The sequence below is a fragment of the Nicotiana sylvestris genome, chromosome 10, assembly GCF_000393655.2.
Source record: "Nicotiana sylvestris chromosome 10, ASM39365v2, whole genome shotgun sequence".
Lineage (NCBI taxonomy): Eukaryota > Viridiplantae > Streptophyta > Magnoliopsida > Solanales > Solanaceae > Nicotiana > Nicotiana sylvestris.
In genome coordinates, this window is record NC_091066.1 from 146,691,499 (window position 1) to 146,712,370 (window position 20,872).

At 33.5% G+C, this 20,872-nt stretch overlaps 2 protein-coding genes across 5 annotated transcripts; both read right to left on the reverse strand.

Annotated features, from left to right (window-relative positions):
- Positions 1-636: 636 nt before the first annotated feature.
- Positions 637-5,217, reverse strand: LOC104223638 (uncharacterized). 3 transcript variants are annotated; one of them, XM_009775115.2, is made up of 8 exons: positions 5,021-5,217; positions 4,295-4,556; positions 3,304-3,375; positions 2,440-2,504; positions 2,078-2,225; positions 1,418-1,501; positions 1,227-1,316; positions 637-1,100 (listed from the first exon to the last, which is right to left on the reverse strand). In XM_009775115.2, exons 2-8 carry the CDS (start codon positions 4,526-4,528, stop codon positions 960-962), a joined length of 834 nt encoding a protein of 277 aa, XP_009773417.1. In that variant the 5' UTR covers positions 4,529-4,556; positions 5,021-5,217; the 3' UTR covers positions 637-959. The 3 variants fall into 3 exon arrangements, with proteins under 3 accessions (XP_009773417.1, XP_009773410.1, XP_009773416.1); XM_009775108.2 differs by having other exon boundaries at positions 4,951-5,199; XM_009775114.2 differs by lacking the exon at positions 5,021-5,217 and adding an exon at positions 4,826-4,913.
- Positions 5,218-6,742: 1,525 nt separating this feature from the next.
- LOC104223629 (probable apyrase 6) lies at positions 6,743-12,532 on the reverse strand. 2 transcript variants are annotated; one of them, XM_070160817.1, is made up of 9 exons: positions 11,614-12,532; positions 10,420-10,532; positions 9,968-10,075; positions 9,207-9,261; positions 8,352-8,534; positions 8,130-8,227; positions 7,789-7,985; positions 7,259-7,377; positions 6,743-7,088 (listed from the first exon to the last, which is right to left on the reverse strand). In XM_070160817.1, the coding sequence occupies exons 1-9, from the start codon at positions 12,206-12,208 to the stop codon at positions 6,934-6,936; spliced, it is 1,623 nt and encodes a 540-aa protein (XP_070016918.1). In that variant the 5' UTR covers positions 12,209-12,532; the 3' UTR covers positions 6,743-6,933. The 2 variants fall into 2 exon arrangements, with proteins under 2 accessions (XP_070016918.1, XP_009773397.1); XM_009775095.2 differs by having other exon boundaries at positions 6,743-7,377.
- Positions 12,533-20,872: the final 8,340 nt, after the last annotated feature.

The window sequence follows — 20,872 nt, forward strand, 5'->3', positions numbered from 1 at the left end:
CATATATACTTTATTGGTAACTACATCGAAATTCAAGCACTTCCTCTCAAGACATAAAAGCTTGTTACGAGAAAAAGTAGAAAATCACTTGAGAAAATTTGGAAGTCCTACTTTCAGATTTGTTATTGAAACACTAACGTCTGTCATATAACAATTCTTGATTGCGCTAGCATGAAAAGTGATTACTTATTATTAGGTAAAGAAAAAGAGGAAAATATGAATTTGACACTTTATTCGACAATAAACATGCCTAAGTACCAACAGTGGTTAGCTGAAAGTTGTAAAACATAGAAATGATGTTTTAGCTTTAAAAAATAAGGAAGGTATGCGTAACATCTCAATCCAAATGTGTGGCTAGTATTACAAAGACAGACTTAGAAAAGGATCTTGAAAATTATATTGTTTTTTTCTCCACAAGAAATCTGAAGAAATGAAAAGAAAAAAGGGATCATGAAAATGTTTTTTGCTCATTACTTGATGTTCATTTTTCTGAAGCGTGCTGTTGTTGTGTTTTTTTTTTTTTTTTTTTTTTTTTTTGCATAAGCTGAATACTAATTGCTTAATCTTTCCATAATACCAGTATAAAGGAAAAAAGACATTATATTGTAACAATACTTAGCCAACTGAAAAGTCACATGTCTAGAACTAAAATATTTGAGCCAATTCTTTATGGGCAAGAAAGGTTAATCTAAAATGTCGTACATAGGTGAAAAAATGAAAAGATTAATATACAGCTTGCTGGCATTCATTTTTTGAGTAAAGATAAGATAGTGCTATTGTCCACAATACAGATAAACAAATTAAGCATAAGGCAGCTTTTATAGCTTAAAAATAAGAGACCAAGGATACTCTTTGTTATTAGACTGTTGAGTACATTGCTTGACCTCCCACAACTGGCATGGATATGCATCCACACGAAATTCTTACCTTATCTAAAAAAGATATGCGGTTCTTATTGTTTAAACGAGATCCACTGAAGCAGGCACCGCTGGTGTAGCTGGTGTGGCTGGTGTAGCTGATGCTATCGTAAACTGTACACCTCTCGACTGTCCCGAGTGTAACACAACTGCAAATTGTGTTGCTGCCAATGCTTCTGCTTCCTGCTTCACCAAACCATGAAGAAGAGTTTTACGATCAGATATAACTAAATAAACATGGACAGCACACTTTCTAGAAAGCAATTCATGGATGCAGCCAATATTACGACTAGCTTAACTAACACCCACCTCTCTTTGCTTGCGCTGCTGCAAAATGCTGATGGCCCAGAGCATGATGTAGCAGGGTAAAAGGAAGCCAACTGCCCGAAGCAAGAAAAGCTGCAGACATGAATCAATTAGAACCGCTGTTAAAGAAGAGAATTTATTTATGAGAAATAATAGACAGATGGCAACCATATAGGTATGCATAGCCAACTTACCGAAAAGAAAGCAGTTGGATCTTCATCATCTCCATCCGTGTCTGTCATAGGTAATGCATGGCGCAAGAGTAGAAGAGCCATCAACTGTCAATGAAAATCATCATTTATGTCTGGACAGTAATCAGATTGTGGGTAGAAAAGGGAAGGGGTAGACTAAAAGATAAGGAGAAAAAAGAAATATAGGAATCCTGGATATCGGATAACCATAAAGGAGAGACCAGTCAATATAGATCACCAGCAATTGAGAAAGTCACTCTTTCGTATCTTGAAGAAAGCGTAGGCTTTAAGTAATGGCGTTCAGCAATATAAAGCTTGAACAAGGTATTGCACTCTGCATTTGGTTGGTCTCTCTTCAAAATATCTTTTTCTAAACAAATTAAAATGTGAAAAGCTAAACTTCGGAAATGAAAAACAACTAAGCACAGTGGGAAAAGAAACATATGCATCTCTAAAAACTTTCTTATTTCTTGCCTATCGCTTGCCTAAAAATTCAGTTGGATAAAATACTGAATGAGATTGGTGTATTCTTTTGAACGAAATTTAAGGAGCATTATACCCACTGCTTGAAGGTGAAACAAAAAGTGAACGAGGCAATGACACAAATGCTTGGTAAAGAGGCTCACAGTGTTATCTTAGGAAATAAGTTGTACAAGGGCTTACAATTAAAGCAGCAGATCGGCAGAATGCCGCACCACTTGCATTTGCAGAATTGTAATCATCTTCTAGAAGTTGGCGTTCAGCCTCTGCAATTGCCAAGAGGCGAGGATCATGTAAATCCAAAGGAGTACCAGAGATTTGCCATCCTCCCCTGCACAACATATGAAAGGCTTAAAATTAAGAATAAACTGTAAAAGTGCATTGTCAAGCCTCATATGACTAATTCCATACAGAATAGGTAACATCACAACCAAAGAGGTCATCACATAAATCATGGTGAAAAGATTACAGAAAAAAGAAAATTTTCAAACAAGTTAGAGCTAGTCCACAAAAAACTAATGAAAGATGAACTAACTTAAACTCACCCAATATCAATAATTGTCTCCTCAGCCACAGTTCGAGGAGGTACAGTGTAGCCAGGCTGGTATTGCTGCATATTGCAATTGAAAATGAATTTTTTCAGAAAAGAAATAATCTAATGAGTGTCAAGATAAAAGGAAAGCCATTCAAATGAGTCAAACTCAGTCTCAAGTTCTCTGAAATCATCATGATAATGCTATTTAATTTTAAAAAAAGTTGAATGTCAAAGCATAATGGGATAGAGCTAAGCAAGAGGGTGGAAAAACTATAGGTGAATGCTCCAAGAGACAAATACATATCCGAATGTCATCGTCTTGAAAAACCAAACTAAGCTTAGATACTATCGAGAAGTAAGCAATTATATTAAAGGGTAAATTACAGCTATCTCTCTTCTAAATATCAATAAGTAAATCAGATCAGAACTGTGAGAAGATTATAGGGCCAAATATATATTGTTGTTTCATTGACCACTAGGCCATATCCTTGGGTGCTTCCACATCATTTTTGAACTAAAAAGTACTAGTAATTTATCATGTACTGAATCTTGTCCATTCAGCCTAATGTGACGCAATAAAGTACAATGTAGCCCGTGTAAAATCTGCAAGCCAGACATCTCGAGCAAATAATTCTCCACACTTTATCTCATGGGATCTAATCTCAATGGACTGTATATACCATCTAAACCCATCACACTTACCAAACTACCCCTAAGGGTAAAGGCTATTTCCGTTTCAAGAGGGGAAGAGAATCCTGTGATTGAACCCATTGGTGACGCAAGCAGGAGTACTCTCACATTTAATGGGTGTCTTTTCAAGAAATCTCATAATACACAAGAAAATATGGAAACCAACTGGGAGATTGACACATACCTGGTGGCAAATCTCACAAGTAATATCCCCCTTCTCATCGCACCAGTGTTGAACACATGCTCGGTGTGCATACTGCAGTTCGAGTTTTTTTCCACCAAAATAATTAGCAGAGAGACAAAGTGAAGAAAGAAAATAAAGCTAGAGAGACCAAACAAAAAAAAACGACAACACTTGAATTATCAGGCAATTAAAGAAAATTTGTGACCTAATGTATAATAAAATGGAAATGGTACAAAGAAGAGAGGTGCTACCATCTATGCAACTATTGTTCCCATAAGTAGATAAGCCATCAAATTGTCAGCATAAAAAGCTTTGATAGAATGAAGATGTATACAAAGAAAACAAATGCAACAGAAGAACGGCAGTGGCAAGCATGTTACAGCTATATATCATCAAGTTCTGCCGTTGAACAAAAGAATTCCTGAAGTTAAAGTAGAATGTGATATGACTATACAGATAGCAGGATATGTCCTGATAACACAGGAGTAAGGGTCATGTCTTGCTTAATTATGGTGAATAACCACAACTTAAGCCAAATCAAATTTGCTTGAGGTAAGGGTTACAACAGCCTTGAAAAGGGTTAGTTATATCACTACTGAGGCACCAAGAGAAAATGGAAAGAAAAAAAAACAACGCACCACCATCATGCAAACCCCCCCCCCCCCCCCCACACACACACACACACACAAAAAAAAAAAAAACAGAAAAAATAGTGGCACCTAAGATTTCACCAAATCAATGCCTTGCAAATCCACTTTGTGCTAAACTAGTTGAGATCCACATATTGAGAACCAACAACTTAAACAGTGTCTAGGAGGTAATACAAACTGAAGTTAGTCCAAGCATGATCCAATTTCATCGCAAAATATGAAGAAAACAAAGATTGGTGAACCTTGTGAGCTTAACAAATCCATAAAATGTAACCCCACAAACTCAAGAGATGATCAGATTCTCTAACACCAACAAAAATCAAGGGAGATAAAAACTTTACTTTGAGACTTCCACTGCAAGCACATGGACTCTCCAACTTGTCCAAAGAATCCTCCTCCTGGCAAATCCTGCACTCTCCTCTACAAATTAATGGCACCTCCTCATTCACCACCTCATCATCCTCTTCTTCCACAGTCATGGACGAAGAAGGTCCCACCATTTCAGGGTTCTTGATAATCTCTTCTGCATTTGGCTTCACAAGCCGATCCACGTACACCACCACACGATCTCCCATTCTATACCCAGATAAAATGACACAATTCCTGCACCAAATTTACCAATAATCACTTCAAGTTTGATAAACAAAAACACCCATCTCCTAATTTTCTACAAATTGCAAGATTTTCAGCTCAACTGGATTCCCAAAAACGAAATGCACCACAAAGTTAAGATCTTTCTTCAACAAAAACTACTTCTCAATTCCAAACTAGTTAAGATCTTTAATTCCAATGTTAAATTAAAAAAATGAAAGAGAAATTTCAAGAATATATAACAGTGTGCATAAACCAAAACCCTAAAGATAAAATTATACCCATCAAGCCAAGAACCTCAGCAAGATCAAGGAATTTCTCAAAATTCACAGCAGCACAAATGCAAGTCAAATGAAAATCAAACTACAAATTAATTAAAAGAAAAAAAGAGCAAAAAAAAATGTACCCGGAGAAAACGAAGAAATTCAGGAAACGAAATACAACCAAAAAATCTGCAGAAATGTAGCGGAACCAACCAAAATTAAGATAGCGGTGTGAATGGTATTTGTCTTAGGTTTTGACACAAAAGTAATAAAACAAAACTAAGGAAGCACCAAATGTTTTTGTTGTCTTCTGCACTTTCTGGTGCAATTTTCAGAATTTTGGAGCTTAGAATGGGTCACTTTGGATATACGCTTTATACAGATTTATATATGGTATGCATGAAGAACATGTGGATATGTATATTAATTTCTCTTCCACTTTATTACAGTATATGATGGTTATATTATCTAACTTTAAGTATGAGTTCATAGAATTCTCAATTTTTTGAAATAATATTTATATATTTTTAAAAAATATAAAAAATATATAAATTGTACTTTCTCCTTCCCAATTTATGTGATAATTGGCAAATTTCATGGGTCAAATGAGTTGATTTTGATGATGAATTCGGACATAGAATCTTTAAAAAAATTTAAAATAAAATTTATATATTTAGAAAATACTATAAGTTACAACAATTAATAATTAAAAATATTTTTAAAATATAAAAAAAAATTAAGGTAAAAAACTCATTTGATTCTTAAAATTTAAACTGTCACATAAATTGAGGTGAATAATTAACAACTAAACCATTTAAACAATATAAGGAAAAATCACAATTAAAAAGAAACTCATTTAATTCTTCAAATAATATTATATGAAGTAGACAGAATTACGTATTTTTAGTTTACAACGGCTCGTTTTGTCTGCATCGGTTTTGGTGCAGGGATGGCTCAATCTGGCTTTAAATGAAGTTAGTGATCGATGACTTTGAACTCCCTTTTAATAACGTTTTCTTTCAACGGCTTAGAATTTAATTCAGGGAAGGGGGCAAAGTTGTTCATACACACTTCCACCAGCCTGGCTACTTTTCACATGCTTAGAAATTTTTAGTAACTCCATATTTTGAAGAAAAATAGTCTTTTGTAAAATATGATTACTTTTGTTGAGGTAGGAACGGAAGTGGTTGTGAATATTTTACTGTAACGTAATAAATTAATTTTCCCTCATGTAGCTAGGGAAAAGGTAAGGACTGTGGAATTGACGAGTGCTAATGGATATTGCAGTTCGAATTATGGTCATTTATTACTTAAGTTATCCTAGAAACAAGAATTAAGTTTACTTGACATATTTTGAAATGACTATATACGTCCCTAATTAATACTATCGATGTGTGTATGCCTTCGTCAAAGAAAGAAGGGAATCGCATGAAATTTTCATACACTCTAGGGGTCGTTGGTATAAGGTAGGATAAGAAGCAGGATAAATTTATACCACCAATCAAATACGGTATAAATTTAATTCCAGACTTAATTTAAGATATCCTATTTTATCCCACCTTATTCCATCAAAGTTGGGATTATTTTATCCCACCTCCCATGTGGTGTAAATTAGTCTTAAACCCAAGACTAATTTAGTCCACATACCAAAAGACCCATTAGGCCTAAGGCCTCGCATTCAATAAACCTTCTCTTCCTCTATTTATCGCAACCTCGCCCTCTGGAAAAAAAAATTATGTTAATCGTTACGGATACCAGCTACCACAATTTACTTCAACATGCCAAATTAAGCTAGCAATTAGCACAAGGCAACTACAATTTTATCTCAACGGACCCTAGCTCGTCGAAGAACAATTTCGAATCATTTACCACCCATGAGTGACTTCAATTCTACCCCACCCTCCAGGTTGATAAAGGCAATTCAAAGAGAACAACTTGGTAAAGGAATCGTGTATTTATGACTATTGTGTAAATGGTACAATATCCTTGCTACCAAAAGAGACCAGCTTTTCTAAATTCTAGTCTCTGCTTCCTCACACCATCTAATAATATTTTCAATGGAAGCTTTCCTGGTAACTGTTCATGACCATAAACAGAGACGGACTACTTGGGTTGTCAACCTCATTTCAACGGTCCATACGATTGATCTCACTTCGACGAAGAATAGCATCTTTTACTTGGGGTACCAAGCAACAAAGTGTACAGAGATTCTTGGCAGAGGCAGCTGATCCACTTCGGTCCTTTCGCCTTATCCACAGATGCAGGAAAATGGCTTCCCATCCTATAAAACAATCTATGAACATCTTCCAACACGTGTGACTATGTACTTTCCTTTCTCTAGATCATACACAGTCTTCAATTGTGGCTTTCTCCACTTTGACACATACCATGCTGTGAACATCACCAAAATGAAAAAGGCAAAGAAGAGAAGCAAAATAAGAGAGTCCTCACTGAACATATTTGCAAACCAGCCGGAATGCTCTTTGTCCAACTCAGCCGTGCTCTGCAAGATGAATGCTCCCAATGCCCAATCAAGTGGAATATTTTCAACTTGATTAGCATATCCAATCCTGCTCAAACGCATACATGAATAAAGTGGGATAGTCAAATATTCCACTAACTATATGCTTTTCTTAGGAAAAGATTAATTGGAAGTAAACTGTATTAATTTTATGCTTTACTGGTACACTTCATTTCCTTTTTATTTTCTTCTTTATTACCTTCATTTCCGTTGACTCCAAATTTTCTCCTCACCTATGATTTTTCAGTAGATTTTAACTATTCCCTTCGCGAAAGATTCAAAGGAGAGACGAGCCTCGGGAAGAAGTGGGGAAGGGTAGATAAGATACTTTACCATGACAACCATTTTTAAACTTGGAAGGCTACAACATGTGAAAGGCAGACAGCACAGTTTTCTCTTTCTTTTTAAGTCAAGCAAACAGCAGTAAGTATTGAAGAGGAAATCAGACGTTAGTAAGTACCTATCATCATCCAAACCAATTCCAAGACTATCATGAAGTAGTGCCAATATATACGCTGAAGAGAAGCAATAACGATGCAAATCCTGCTCTTGAAGAGAGTGGTACTTGCTTTTCAACCTTGACCAGTCCTCTTCACAAAAACTTTTCCCAGCAGCCATAAGATCAGAAAGAAAAGCTTTTGGGGGCAAACCAAAAAACTGTTCAGAAAGGTTTGGGAGGAAAAATTACAAACAAAAAAAGCCATTCTTTAGCACATCAAAAGCGAGATATTACCCACAAATAACACAACAAAATGTTGACTTCTATCAGCACATTGGTACAGTTACAAGATGAATGTGCACCTTAGAAGTATGGAAAAAATTTTCTGTAGCCAAAAACTTCCCCTGGAGCTTTGGCATAAATGTTGACCCAATGTAGCAGCTTTTATAAGGGCAACTCTCTGCATTATGCAAGAAGAAGAGCTTCATTTAATGGTTTCAAATGAAAGGAAAATGCCTGATAAAAAATTAAGTACAAAATTAAAATTGCATATTTGTTCTATTACAGGTAAAATAAAAGCAAACCTTTGCCTTTCTGCAAAAGTGATAATGACGCAGACCTGCACTCTGAGAAGTTGCCGCTGGGATACAGAGCAGATAGGAACTTATTCTTATCTGCGAAACTACTGGGGGAGAGCTTCAATGACCTTAGGTTGTGTGTATATCCTCTAGGAGAACAAGGATCCATCAGCTTAACACTTTGAGCAGCTGCATTGATGAAAACATAAAACAAATTTGCAAATATAAATTTTTACTTGCAGAACCATATGAGAAGAGATGTCTTATTTAAGCAAAAGAAAAAACATGAAAACTGATGCATCAGTCCTCGTGAAAAGCAGGATATTAACTAAAGCCATGCTACAACCACAGCATTCCTCAAAAATGTCACTTGGACAACATAAAAAATCACTTTACAATGATGAAAAAATTAAACAGAAAAAAGGCATTTGCTTTATTTTTCCACTTCCTTTCTTCCCTTTTATTATATGTTCCTGGTTGTGAGGATGCTGTGGGGGTGGGCTTTTAAATCAATGAGGAAACAGCACATTTTCAGTTATCCACAAATTTGGGCATTTAGAGAACTGAAAAGCTCAAGCATACAGCAAATTTCACTAAATTATTTACTATAAAAGCCAAACATAATGCACCAATCCCCCCCCCCCCCAAAAAAAAAAAAACTCCTGCATAGTAAAGATTATAAGGTTGCAAGAGAAAATTAAAGAACAGCTATCCAAAGCTCCAACTTTTAAAGCAAATATCTATATATTCATCTCATGGGAGTTAGAAAGATGTATATGCTGTAACAAGAATCAACTAACGTCTTACCATGAAGTACTTGAAGTTCATATAAGATTAAACGAAAAGAGATTCCAACATTACCTTGATCTTGGCTGCTCGCGACAAGGGACTCCAGGAGTAAGTCAAATGCAACGTTCTGCAAAAAATCACGAGCAATGAAACATTAACATATAGCTATGTTTCATAGATAATAAAATAGGGCATGATGGACAACGAATACCAGGTCAGAATACTGAAAGTCCTCTGCAATACAATTTCAAAATGTTGCTTTTAATGCATATAAGTGCTAATTAAAACTCTAAACGAGGAGAAGATCAGATTCACATTGTTATTAAAGAATGCTTGGTTTCTAATGCAGACTAATTCTGCAGCGAAATCTTGGTTATCTACTTTTTTGTACTTTTTTTCTATAACTGGGAATGTTTAGGGCTAGCTGGCACATGGTTGGAAACTCAGTGGATAATGGGCCAGCCGCCCTAGCCCTCTTTATTTAAATACCAGGATTTTCTCTAGGATTTGTTTGTGGCTGTGTGGCAGGGTTCAAATTCATGACGTGCACCTAAAGCCACACATCATGCTCTGCACTCTTACCACTAGATCAAAAGCACAGGGAGCGACATTGGTTATCTACTTTGAAGTACAATAATCAAGTCCAGGGAGCAGAAGTGTTCCTAATAACGTTGAATCATCAGTTACCAATTTTACAACATTTGGCATGCAGTTCAGAATACAGTCGCTTATCTGATCATGTAATCACCAATGACACTTAGGTTTAGAGAATAAGATAATCAAGGAAAATCTTGCAGTGTTCATGATAAACAACTAGAGGAAAGAAAAGTTACCTGACCAAATTGAAGCAAGCTATAACTGTAGATCTTGTAGGTAAAGTTTCTGAATTTAATTGTCCGAGAATATTCTTGGGGCATAGGCTCGTCAGAAACAAAAGTCACCTGAATATATCATACAACAAAAGTAATAGTAACTTCCATGCTCTCATGCTATCCTGGAATTACATCATGCAAAATGATAAAAACAATTTAAGATGCAAAAAAAAAAAAAAAACACATAAGACAGCCTATTCATTGTGCAATTAAATTTTCTGTGAGCTTGAATGCAATTACTGACACTCCTTTTAAAAGAAAATGACAGGTCCGCACATTATTTTTGGCTCTTGAAACAGAAAACTGTAATAATGTCCGCATCCATTTTAGATGACAAGAGTGCCTGGAATAGAATAAGCCGAAACATCCCCAATATGGTGATAAATAAATTTTTCAAAAATGATGAGATCAACCTGCGCAGATGCGCCACCAAGTTCAATTATCCCAGTTGTTTGCAGAGGATCACTACCAAGAGTACCAAGGGCATAATTAGCAATAACCCAGGCATACAAACCCTCATCAGATCCTACAAATCAACAAAAATATGATGTTACTTCTGCTATCATGAAGCAAAGATTGTACTCCACAATAAAGTGTCTGCATAGCTTCCAACAGAGGTTCACAGGTATAAGAAACTAATGTGTCAATATATACGTTATGGAAAAAGTAAATCTGACAAGACAAGAAGATTCTATCATTTCCCTCAAACCTAAACAGAGAGGTTTCTCACCTCCAAGGATTCAGAAAAAAAATGAACTATAAATATTCCGCAGTACCTTGCAATTACCTTTTAAGAATTCACAAACTCCAACTATCATTTGAACACATTGAAAATATATTTTCTAATTCTCCCAAATAATTTAGGAATGAGCAAGTAACGAAGTTTAATTAGGCAAATAGCAATTGCGAAGATCAAAAATATTAATAACGAAAATGGGTAGTGCATGGCAACTTAAATAAGCTCAAAATCAGACGCCGAAAACCAGAACATGAAACTGTATCATGTCACACGAAATTCTTTTTAACTTAAATACTACCATCTTGCTTCAGAGTCCAAAGGTTTGAAGCTATAGTTATTATTTCAGAACAAACAGACTTGTATTATTGCATCATATCCATCAAAAAGTAGTTTATATTCTAAACCTGATGGGGCCAACTATATGAATCCTCCATATCCATTCCACTCTAATTCAGCACTGGAAAGACTTATAGCCATTAAACCTTTTTTTCTAAATTAGTAGTTAAAAGTTTTTACCCTAGCCTTCGACCTACCCCAAGATTCCTCTTTGATCCTTGCTATGCTTTACAAACTCATACAGGCAGAGTTATATAACTACATCACAATGATAAAACTTAACATGCCAAAGCTCGTGCGGAAAACCCATTAAAACTGTCAACTGTAACTTATAAACAACAAACTTTCAAATTGATGAGGTAGTTAAGCTTTTACATCCTTGCCTGCTACCTACCACAAGCTTACTCTTTTATCTGTGCTATGATTTACAAACTCAAATAGACAGAATTATATAACCATAGAAACCCGTTAAGACTGTCAACAGTAACATAAAAATAGGCTGCATTGCAAACACATTCCTTTCCTGGATTACCTGAAATAACAGAAGCCCAATCATTCATAAACTTAAAACCTGAATCCCTCAATACCTTTCGACACACTTCTAGAATCTTCTCCTGTACATCCAAATCCAACAACCTCATTCCAGCAGTAGCCATCAACCTAATCTCCGTTTCACTCCAATATTCCTTCGGCACAATTTTCTTCCCAAACTCCACTAACTCCGCCACTGATTCACTCGCCATCTCCGGTTCCTCCGCATATGCTGATAATCCCGGATTCACCCTCATCGAAACCAAACCCTTTTCCCCAAAATCAAACACTGGTCCCACCCCATCCCTAAACTCGTACTCAAACACATGTATCCTCGTACCCGTACTTCCCCCATCAATCACGATCCCGTATTTTTTCTTCACAGAAAACCTAATTTTACTCGAAAACACAAAAACGTAACATACGAAAGCGATAACGAATGCTATTGAAGTGTAATAAATGAGGTTTGATTTGGAATTGTTTCGATTAGGGCTCCGATGCGAAGATCTGCTGGGTCGGGCTTGGAATTTGACCGATTCCATTGTTTGACTTCCGTTAGTAGTCTTTATTTTTTTGCGGGCATTGGATCGGCGCATCAAAAATTGGAAAGATTTGAACCATATGAATAGCAATCTGCATATGATTTTGGTATGAGATTTCTAGGGGTTTTTTTATCGGAGATTGAGAGGGCGAAATCGGAGAAGCCCTCTCTTCTCCGGCGAACAGATTTTTGTTACTTAGATTCCTGAACCGTTGCCGGTTCAATCGGTTCCGGCTGATAGACCTCAAGCTTGTTTCAGAAGATGGGGAGGATGTAGAGAAGGAAATTGGAAAGAAAGTGAATTGAATTGATTTTTTTTGTTCTTTATTCTTTGGGGTGAAATTAAATTGACTTCTCGTCAATAACTATATTTACATGGAGTACTACTTTTCCACAATCAATAACAATGTTATACTTATAGTAGCATATTTGCCGAAGCTTCTCCAACGTCAAAAGTACTTTTATTTTTTTTTTAAATTTAACTTTTTCATAGTTAAGGTATTTGGACAAGTTTCTAGGAAGAAAAACAGTATTTTTAGTAGAAACATAAGCAATTTTTTAAAAATAGAAAACATAGTTTCTCCTCAAAAGCATTTTCTGAAACGTGCTTGTGAGAAAAATACGCTTAGAAGCAGTTTCTAAAGCTTGGTCAAACACTAATTGTTGCTCAAAAATATTTTTCAAAATTAATTAGTCAAATACAAATTGATTTTCACTAAAGTACTTTTTTGATAAAAAAGAAAAAAAAATACTTTTCAAAATAAGCTGATTTTAGAAGCTTGGCCAAATAGGTTATTAATAAGAGCCTGTTTGAAAAACCATATGAAAATAAGATATTAATTATTTAAAATATAGTCAAGATATTAATTATTTTGTTACGATATTAATTATCAACTTATAATTATTAATACTTTTAGTTTAAAGAAAAAATAATCTAAATACCCAATTATAAATAATATCTAATTGGTGAGAGGGATAAAGACAGGCGAAAGAAGTCATGGGGAGGTGTGATCAGGCGGGACATGACGCAGCTTGAGCTAACCGATGACATGATCCTTGATAGGAGAGTATGGAGGTTGACGATTAGGGTAGAAGGTTAGTAGTAAGTCGAGTGTTTTCCCATATCTTCTTGTTCCAGTAGTATTAGCGTTAGTATCATATTATTTTACCCTTAGATGGATATTGCTATATATCTTGTATTGTATTACTTGTTATCAGTGCTTCTTTCATCTTGTATCTTACTATCTTAGTCTCAGTTTTTTAAATATCTTGTACTTTTATTACATGACATCAGTGCTCCTTTCATCTTTTCTTTAGTTGAGGATCTATCGGAAACAGTCTCTTTGCCCGTCAAGGGTAGGGTAAGGATGCGTACATCTCACCCTCCCCAGACCCTACTTGTAGAACTACACTGGGCCGTCGTCGTCGTCGTAATATTTCTTATGTATACATGTATTTATCACATATTAAAATTTACTTAACACTTTATATTTTATTAGTTTTATTTTATAATTGCAAGTATAAGTATTAATTATATAAAATACTTTTTAAGCTCATACCTAAATTTCTTATATTCACAAAACTAAATAAACGAATTAAAGTCGTTATTAAATTTTTTATTAATTAATTTAATTAAAAATATTATTTATTTGGAAGATATCGTTTTATGATACTATTATATTATTTAACTAATATTAGTACCCGCACGATGTGCGGATAATATTATGATCCTGCTAAATTTTATAAATTAAAAAGAGCAAATTATATGAATAATTATTAACACAAACTTAAATAGTATAACCTCATATATAGTCGGTGATACAAACAAATAAAAATACAATATAATTCAAAAATAAATACTCCTCCCCTTTCAATTTACATAAAATATTTTTCTTATTAGTTTTTTCCAAAAGAATGACACATTTTTGTATTTGGAAATAATTTAACTTTAAATTTTTTATTTTACCTATTTTATATATAATGAGAAGTTCTACACCTATGCAAATATCATGGCCCCACAAAACTATTAGGGTCATAAGTTTCAAAAGTTTTCTTTTTCGTTCTTAAATTTCGTGTCAAGTCAAACAATCTCATCTATATTGAAACTAAGTGAAGTCATACTATATAGAGTAATAAAAAATAAAAATACATTTAGTAACATCTTAATTTAAGTTATAAAATATATTATATTATTATCTCAACATAATCAATTCTCACATCAACATCAACTTCTACCAACCTAAAATTACACGGTGACAAATTAATATATACATACATGATAATTTATTAACAACCAATATATTTTAACTTTTGGGAGTTACCTACTTATAAAATAGTTGGATCGTAATTTGCTCAATAATTTTGCTAGTTACCTCAATTTTAACCCCACAATTAAAGTCACATTGTTTTTAGCAATTTAAATGATACCTTTGAGATATAGTTAAGATTAATATATTATAAATAAATAAATAAATGTTAACCTGCTTTAGATATTTTTCTTCCACGATGCACATGTACTAAAAGAAGATGAATTCTTACATGAAATTCTTAATTAAATGAATTTTACCTTATGATTTTATGATCCACTTTATTTTGTGCAAATAGTACAATTATATTCATCTACGTGTTTAACCTATCTAAATCTATTTCATTCTAATTGACACACACACACATAATATATATATATATATATATATATATATGATCTCATCGGCTGCTCGATCAATTGGCTCATAATATTTGAGAGAACATAAATATCAACGACGCGCTAAAATGCCATTGTCCATACCTGAGCCATTAGAGAAGAATCTATCCTCCCTTATTATATATCTTAGCATATCAACTGCTAGCACTAATAGAAAAAAAAGAAGAATGTATGTGTTGCTTCCAAATAATTGAGATATAAAATAAATTATAAAATATTGGATAATTAATTTTATCGTAAGGAAACACAATTGACATTTGTTTAGCCAATATCTGAGTCGATTCATAGTTAAACATTATTCCTAAGGTAGTTACAAAAATTAAATTTTGATCCAACAACTGAGTAATTATAATTATGGGTTCGAACCTAGATTTTTTAGTCTTATTTCTAGTAACAAACACGTTTTTGTTTTTTCTGTTATTTTTGTTGTGAACTCAAATTTCAAAAAACTCTTTCTCATTATTTAGAACAATTCGCCTCGCTCGTTGAGCCTCCCCGTTTGAATTGGAACATTTATGTATTGATTAGCTTTCCTAATTAATTAATCAATCAATTCAAATTTAACTTTCTTTCCATTTAGATTCAAAAGAATCTTATTTACTATCTTTCTATTTAAATTTAAATAAATATTCTATCTTTCAATTTAAATTAAATACAATAACAAATATTGTCATAATTTGTCAAGTGGCTTTATATTACCTTTCCACTTAGCTTAACCATAATGCACACTTGCTATATTGCCATGTGACTTTTTATTAGCTTATCGCGTTACTTAATGTCTTTACTCATTGCTCTACTTTTAGTATAATACAATAAATATAGTTTGTATTACCTTAAAATTTAATTTAACATTGTTCTTTTGTTCCGTAGCTCCAATTATTTTGTTAAATTTATCAATAATATTATTTTCCTATTTAATTATTTTATTAAACAAATTTAAAGTGTAGACCCCTTCACATTACTTCTATTCTCCTCTATATACATTATTTTCTATCATATAATATTTTAATTATTTTTCACATTTCGTGTTGTATCTATAATATAAACATTATCGTATTATTTTTCTAATTCTTTTAAAAATATGCCAAAGTTTAAACAAAGAAGTTCTTTTATTATTTTCCATAAATCTACAATTTTTTGTAATTATTATTTTATCACGACCCGGATTTCCCACCCTCGGAAGTCATGATGGCGCCTACTAATGGGAGCAAGGCAAGCCAATCATCAAACAATTACCTTTTTACCAATTTTATTTCTCTTTAACAAACATAAAGCGATAACGTATAAATAACGGAAGTTTAAATTTAAGCGGAAGTAAACAATGAAATATCTGAAATCTGCATTTATTACAACTACTTAAGCCTTAATCACCCAAAACCTGGTGTCACAATGTCACAGACGGTCTAAGATTTGCTACATACAAAGTCTGAAGAAATAACGGTACATTGTTTCTGAAGTAAGGAAAATGAAACAGGGAATAAGGGCTAGAGTTAGACGCCAGGGCCTGCGGATGCCTGCAGGTCTACCTTGGATCTCCGTGTGGACTGAAGGTAGCCTCCAAACTACGATCCAAGAGCTGCTCCGGGATCTGCACATAATACAGAGTGTAGTATCAGCACAATCGATCCCATGTGTCGGTAAGTGCCTAGCCTAACCTCGGTGAAGTTGTGACGAGGCTAGGATCAGACTACCAAATAACCTGTGAAATTCAATATATATAGTGGAAAAAGAAGTACATAAATAAATAGTCAAGTAGAGGAGGGGAGCATGCTGCGGGAGAGATATCAATTCCGAATAGAAGGACATCAAGTAAACGAAAGAGGCAATATAACTCGGATATCAACAAAGAATCAGAAATTAATAAATGCACGGCATCACCCTTCGTGCTTTTACTCTCGTCCTCACCAAAACAATCATATAATAAAAGAAATGTGCACGGCATCACCCTTCGTGCTTTTACTCTCTTTCCTCACCATATAATCAATATATTCGGTACATAATGGTACATCGTGCGGCACGGCATCACCCTTCGTGCTTTACACTCTTTCCTCACAATCATACACGGCATCACCCTTCGTGCTTTACACTCTTTCCTCACAAAACAATGCACGGCATCACCCTTCGTGCTTTAACTCTCTTCCTCACTCAAACAACAATCACAAACAATAGGGCAAGAGAATAAATGAAATTACAATAAGAATCCCGATAAGGGAATAACAATTTAACAATTAAGTCCCGGCAAGGGAACAACATCAATAACATCAATATCCCGACAAGGGAGATAACAAATAAATCAACAATGGCCCAGCAAGGGTGACAACATAATGATCTCTTCTCTTTCTCACATTTACTTCACAATTTACTTCACAACTCGAACCAATGCTCTAGAGGTTTAATTATCACTTACTCCTCAATGTTCATAGGTCACAATTCCTTCCACAACCTTTACACAACAAGTAAAAACCATCACCAAGGCATGAAAGATACAACGAAGTCATGATAATCACAATATAAAGACTCACGGGCATGCTAGACACCAACGTATAGATACTCGTCACCATGCCTATACGTCGTACTCAACAATTATCACATCGCAAATAGGACTCGACTCCTAATCCCTCAAGCTAAGGTTAGACCAAATACTTACCTTGATGTCACGAACACAATTCATGTTTCAATTATAGCTTTATCCATTGATTCCACCACCAATTTACTTGTATCTAGTCACAAGTTATTTAATTACATCAATAAACGCTAAATGAATCAATTTGAATGCATGAAAATGAGTTTTCCAGAGTTTTGCCCAAAAAGTCAAAAATCGCCCCGGGCCCACATGGTCAAAACCTGAGGTTCGAACCAAAATCCGATTATCCATTCCCCCACGAACCCAAATATATAATTTGTTTTGAAATCGGACCTCAAATCGAGGTCCAAATCCCCAATTTTTGAAAAACCTAGGTTCTACCCAAAACACCCAATTTCCCCCATGAAAATCATTGATTTTGAGTTGAAATCATGTTAAAAGATGTTAATGATTGAAGAAAATAAGTTAAAATTAACTTACAATCGATTTGGAAGAAGAGTTGTTCTTGAAAAATCGCCCTAGGGAGTTTGTGTTTTGAAAAGATGTGAAAATGGGTTTAAAATTCGTCTAAGTATAAACGTTGCAGGTTGCAGATGTGAGAAATGCGAACAGGGGTTCGCAATTGCGAACCCCGATCTCTACTAGCTTGGGAATTGCGAAACAGGACTCACATTTGTGAACCCTTCAGGGAATTTGGAACTTCGCATTTGCGAAAGGGACCCTCGCATTTGCGAGGTCGGAATTGCGAAGAACATCTCGTATTTGCGAGATAAGACAGGCCTGGGCTGGTTCGCATTTGCGAGCCAGCGAAGCCTTCAGGCCTGATCATACCAGCAACGAAACCTGCAATTTTCTAAGTCCAAAATGCACTCCGTGGCCTATCCAAAACTCACCCGAGCCCTCGGGGCTCCAAACCAATTATACACACAACCTCAAAAATATCCTACGGACTTATTCGTGTAATTAAATCACCAAAATAACATCATGAACATCGAATTAAATCCTAAAATCGATGAAATTTCTCAAAACTTCTTTAAACATCAAAATTTGCATAAAATCGATGAAATTTTGACGTCCGAATCACGTCAAATGGATTTTGTTTCTTACCAAACTTTACCGACAACACATATAAATCACATTGAACCTATACCGGGCTCCAGAACCACAATATGGATCCGATACCACAGGTTTCACATAGCATTTCACTTTTAAAAAAAACCTTTATATTTTTTAGAAAACAATTTTTTCAAAAATTCATTCCTTGGGCTTGGGACCTCGGAATTCGATTCCGGGCATACGCCCAAGTCCCATATTTTCATACGGACCCTCCGTGACTGTCAAATTACGGGTCTGGGTCCATTTACCTAAAACGTTGACTGAAGTCAAATTAATTTATTTTATAGTCAAAATTTATTATTTTTCACAGATTTTCACATATAGGCTTTTCGGCTATATGACCGGACGGTGCACACAAATCGAAGTGATGCTAAAAGAAGTTTTTAAGGCCTCAGAACGTAGAATTTATTTTAAAAACAAGTGATGACCTTTTGGGTCATCACATATTTAGTATTATGTGCAATAAGCAATTAATTTTTTTTCTTTTGTTTTCTTACAGAGTTTTGACTTTAATTTTTTTTATAACTTAACTACATGACAATTTTAATTACATCTTTATATTATTAATTTGTTTCTTGGCGTTATTTCATTGTAAATGTTTTAAATTTTAGGTTTATAAATTATGTTTTCAATTGTGTGATATTATCCATATAATATGTTTTTTCTCTTATTACAAAAAGTTTTCTTATATCAAATTTAAATGTCTAATCCTTCTATATATCTACAATTATATTATTTGTTGACAAAAACAATTCTCTATTTTTTGTTCTTTGTCTATCGTTATTGCGTTACCCGTTACTTAATATGGTTACATTATTACTTAACTTTTTATTAGTTTGTCACCTACTTTATATCCCTATCTGCTACTTCTATTATAATATACTATAATGAATATGGTTTTTTTCTCTTAAAATAATCTTTTTATGTATTTTTAATCTTTTACTATATAATTGAATTTATCAATAATATTTTTGAGTATTAATTATTTATTTGCTTTATTTTATCATTTAAATTAATTCAAAGTATAAAATTCTCTCACACTATCTTCCCCCCTCTTTCTAAATTATTTCCCCTAGTAAGTATGATATTTTATTTAATTTTTTCATTTAGTGTTTTATTCAATAATAGACAAAAATAAAAGTGCATATGATCAAACTATATAGTACTTTACCAAAATATTACGGTATTTTTATTATTAAACTTCTAGTAATTATTATTTTTGTTGAAGCTTTTAGCCTTTAAAGAAATTATTTTTATTGCATACTTGTTTAAAATTCAAAAAACTTAGTCCAAAACAGATACTTTGGATTATCCATTATGAAATAAATAAATTATTAAATATATCTACATTCTGAACTTTATGTTAAAACCTTAAAATATATTCTTCAACTCATTAAAAAGTATTAAAATTTTAAAATAAATTAAAATTGCACAATAGATTACGGTAGGATATACTCTTCCCACTCGATATTAGAAAAAGGAATCCAAATACTATTGATACCGAAATTCTTTACTTTCCAAATAAAAAAATTCAGTTAGAAAATATTAGTACAATGATTGAACTTTTTTTTAAAAAGAATTCTTATTTCAATTTAATTTCAATAAATGGAATTTCATATATAGTTCTTAAGTGATATTTCCTTATTTGACAATCTCCCATAAACTCTTTAAGATTGTCAAGTGGCTTTATAGTAGTTTGCCACTTGGCTTAACCACAATCCAAATTTTCTTGCTTTAATATATATATATATATATATATATATATATATATATAGATATCTTTTGACATGAGATATTTATTTTAGATATATCATCATAAATCAATATATGATATTTATTGTTTACATATATGTTTGTTATACAGTAAAATTTATCCATATGTTAATATGAAAAAAGCCTATTTAACCATGAAATAGCACTTGTGCAATCAAATATGACAATGAGAATTATATTGTAATTATGATGTGGTAAACAAATAGGTTATCATAATTTTATTGTGTAATTAGTAATTACTATCCTAATAATTATATGAGAAAATGCATAAGTACCCCCCTGACCTATATCCGTATTCCCAACTACACACTTTTTCTTTTCGGAAATCCTATTACCCCCCCTAAACTTATGTTAAATAGAATTATTGGCACCCTTAACGCTGACATGACAGAGTGTTTATATTTCAAAAAAATGATTTTTAGATTATTTTTTATTCTTTTTTACCATTTTTTCTTACTTTTTTTTCCTTTTCCTTTTCCTTTTTCTTTGTATTTTTTCATTTACTTTTTTTTTTCGTTTCTTCTCTGATTCCGGCGGATATT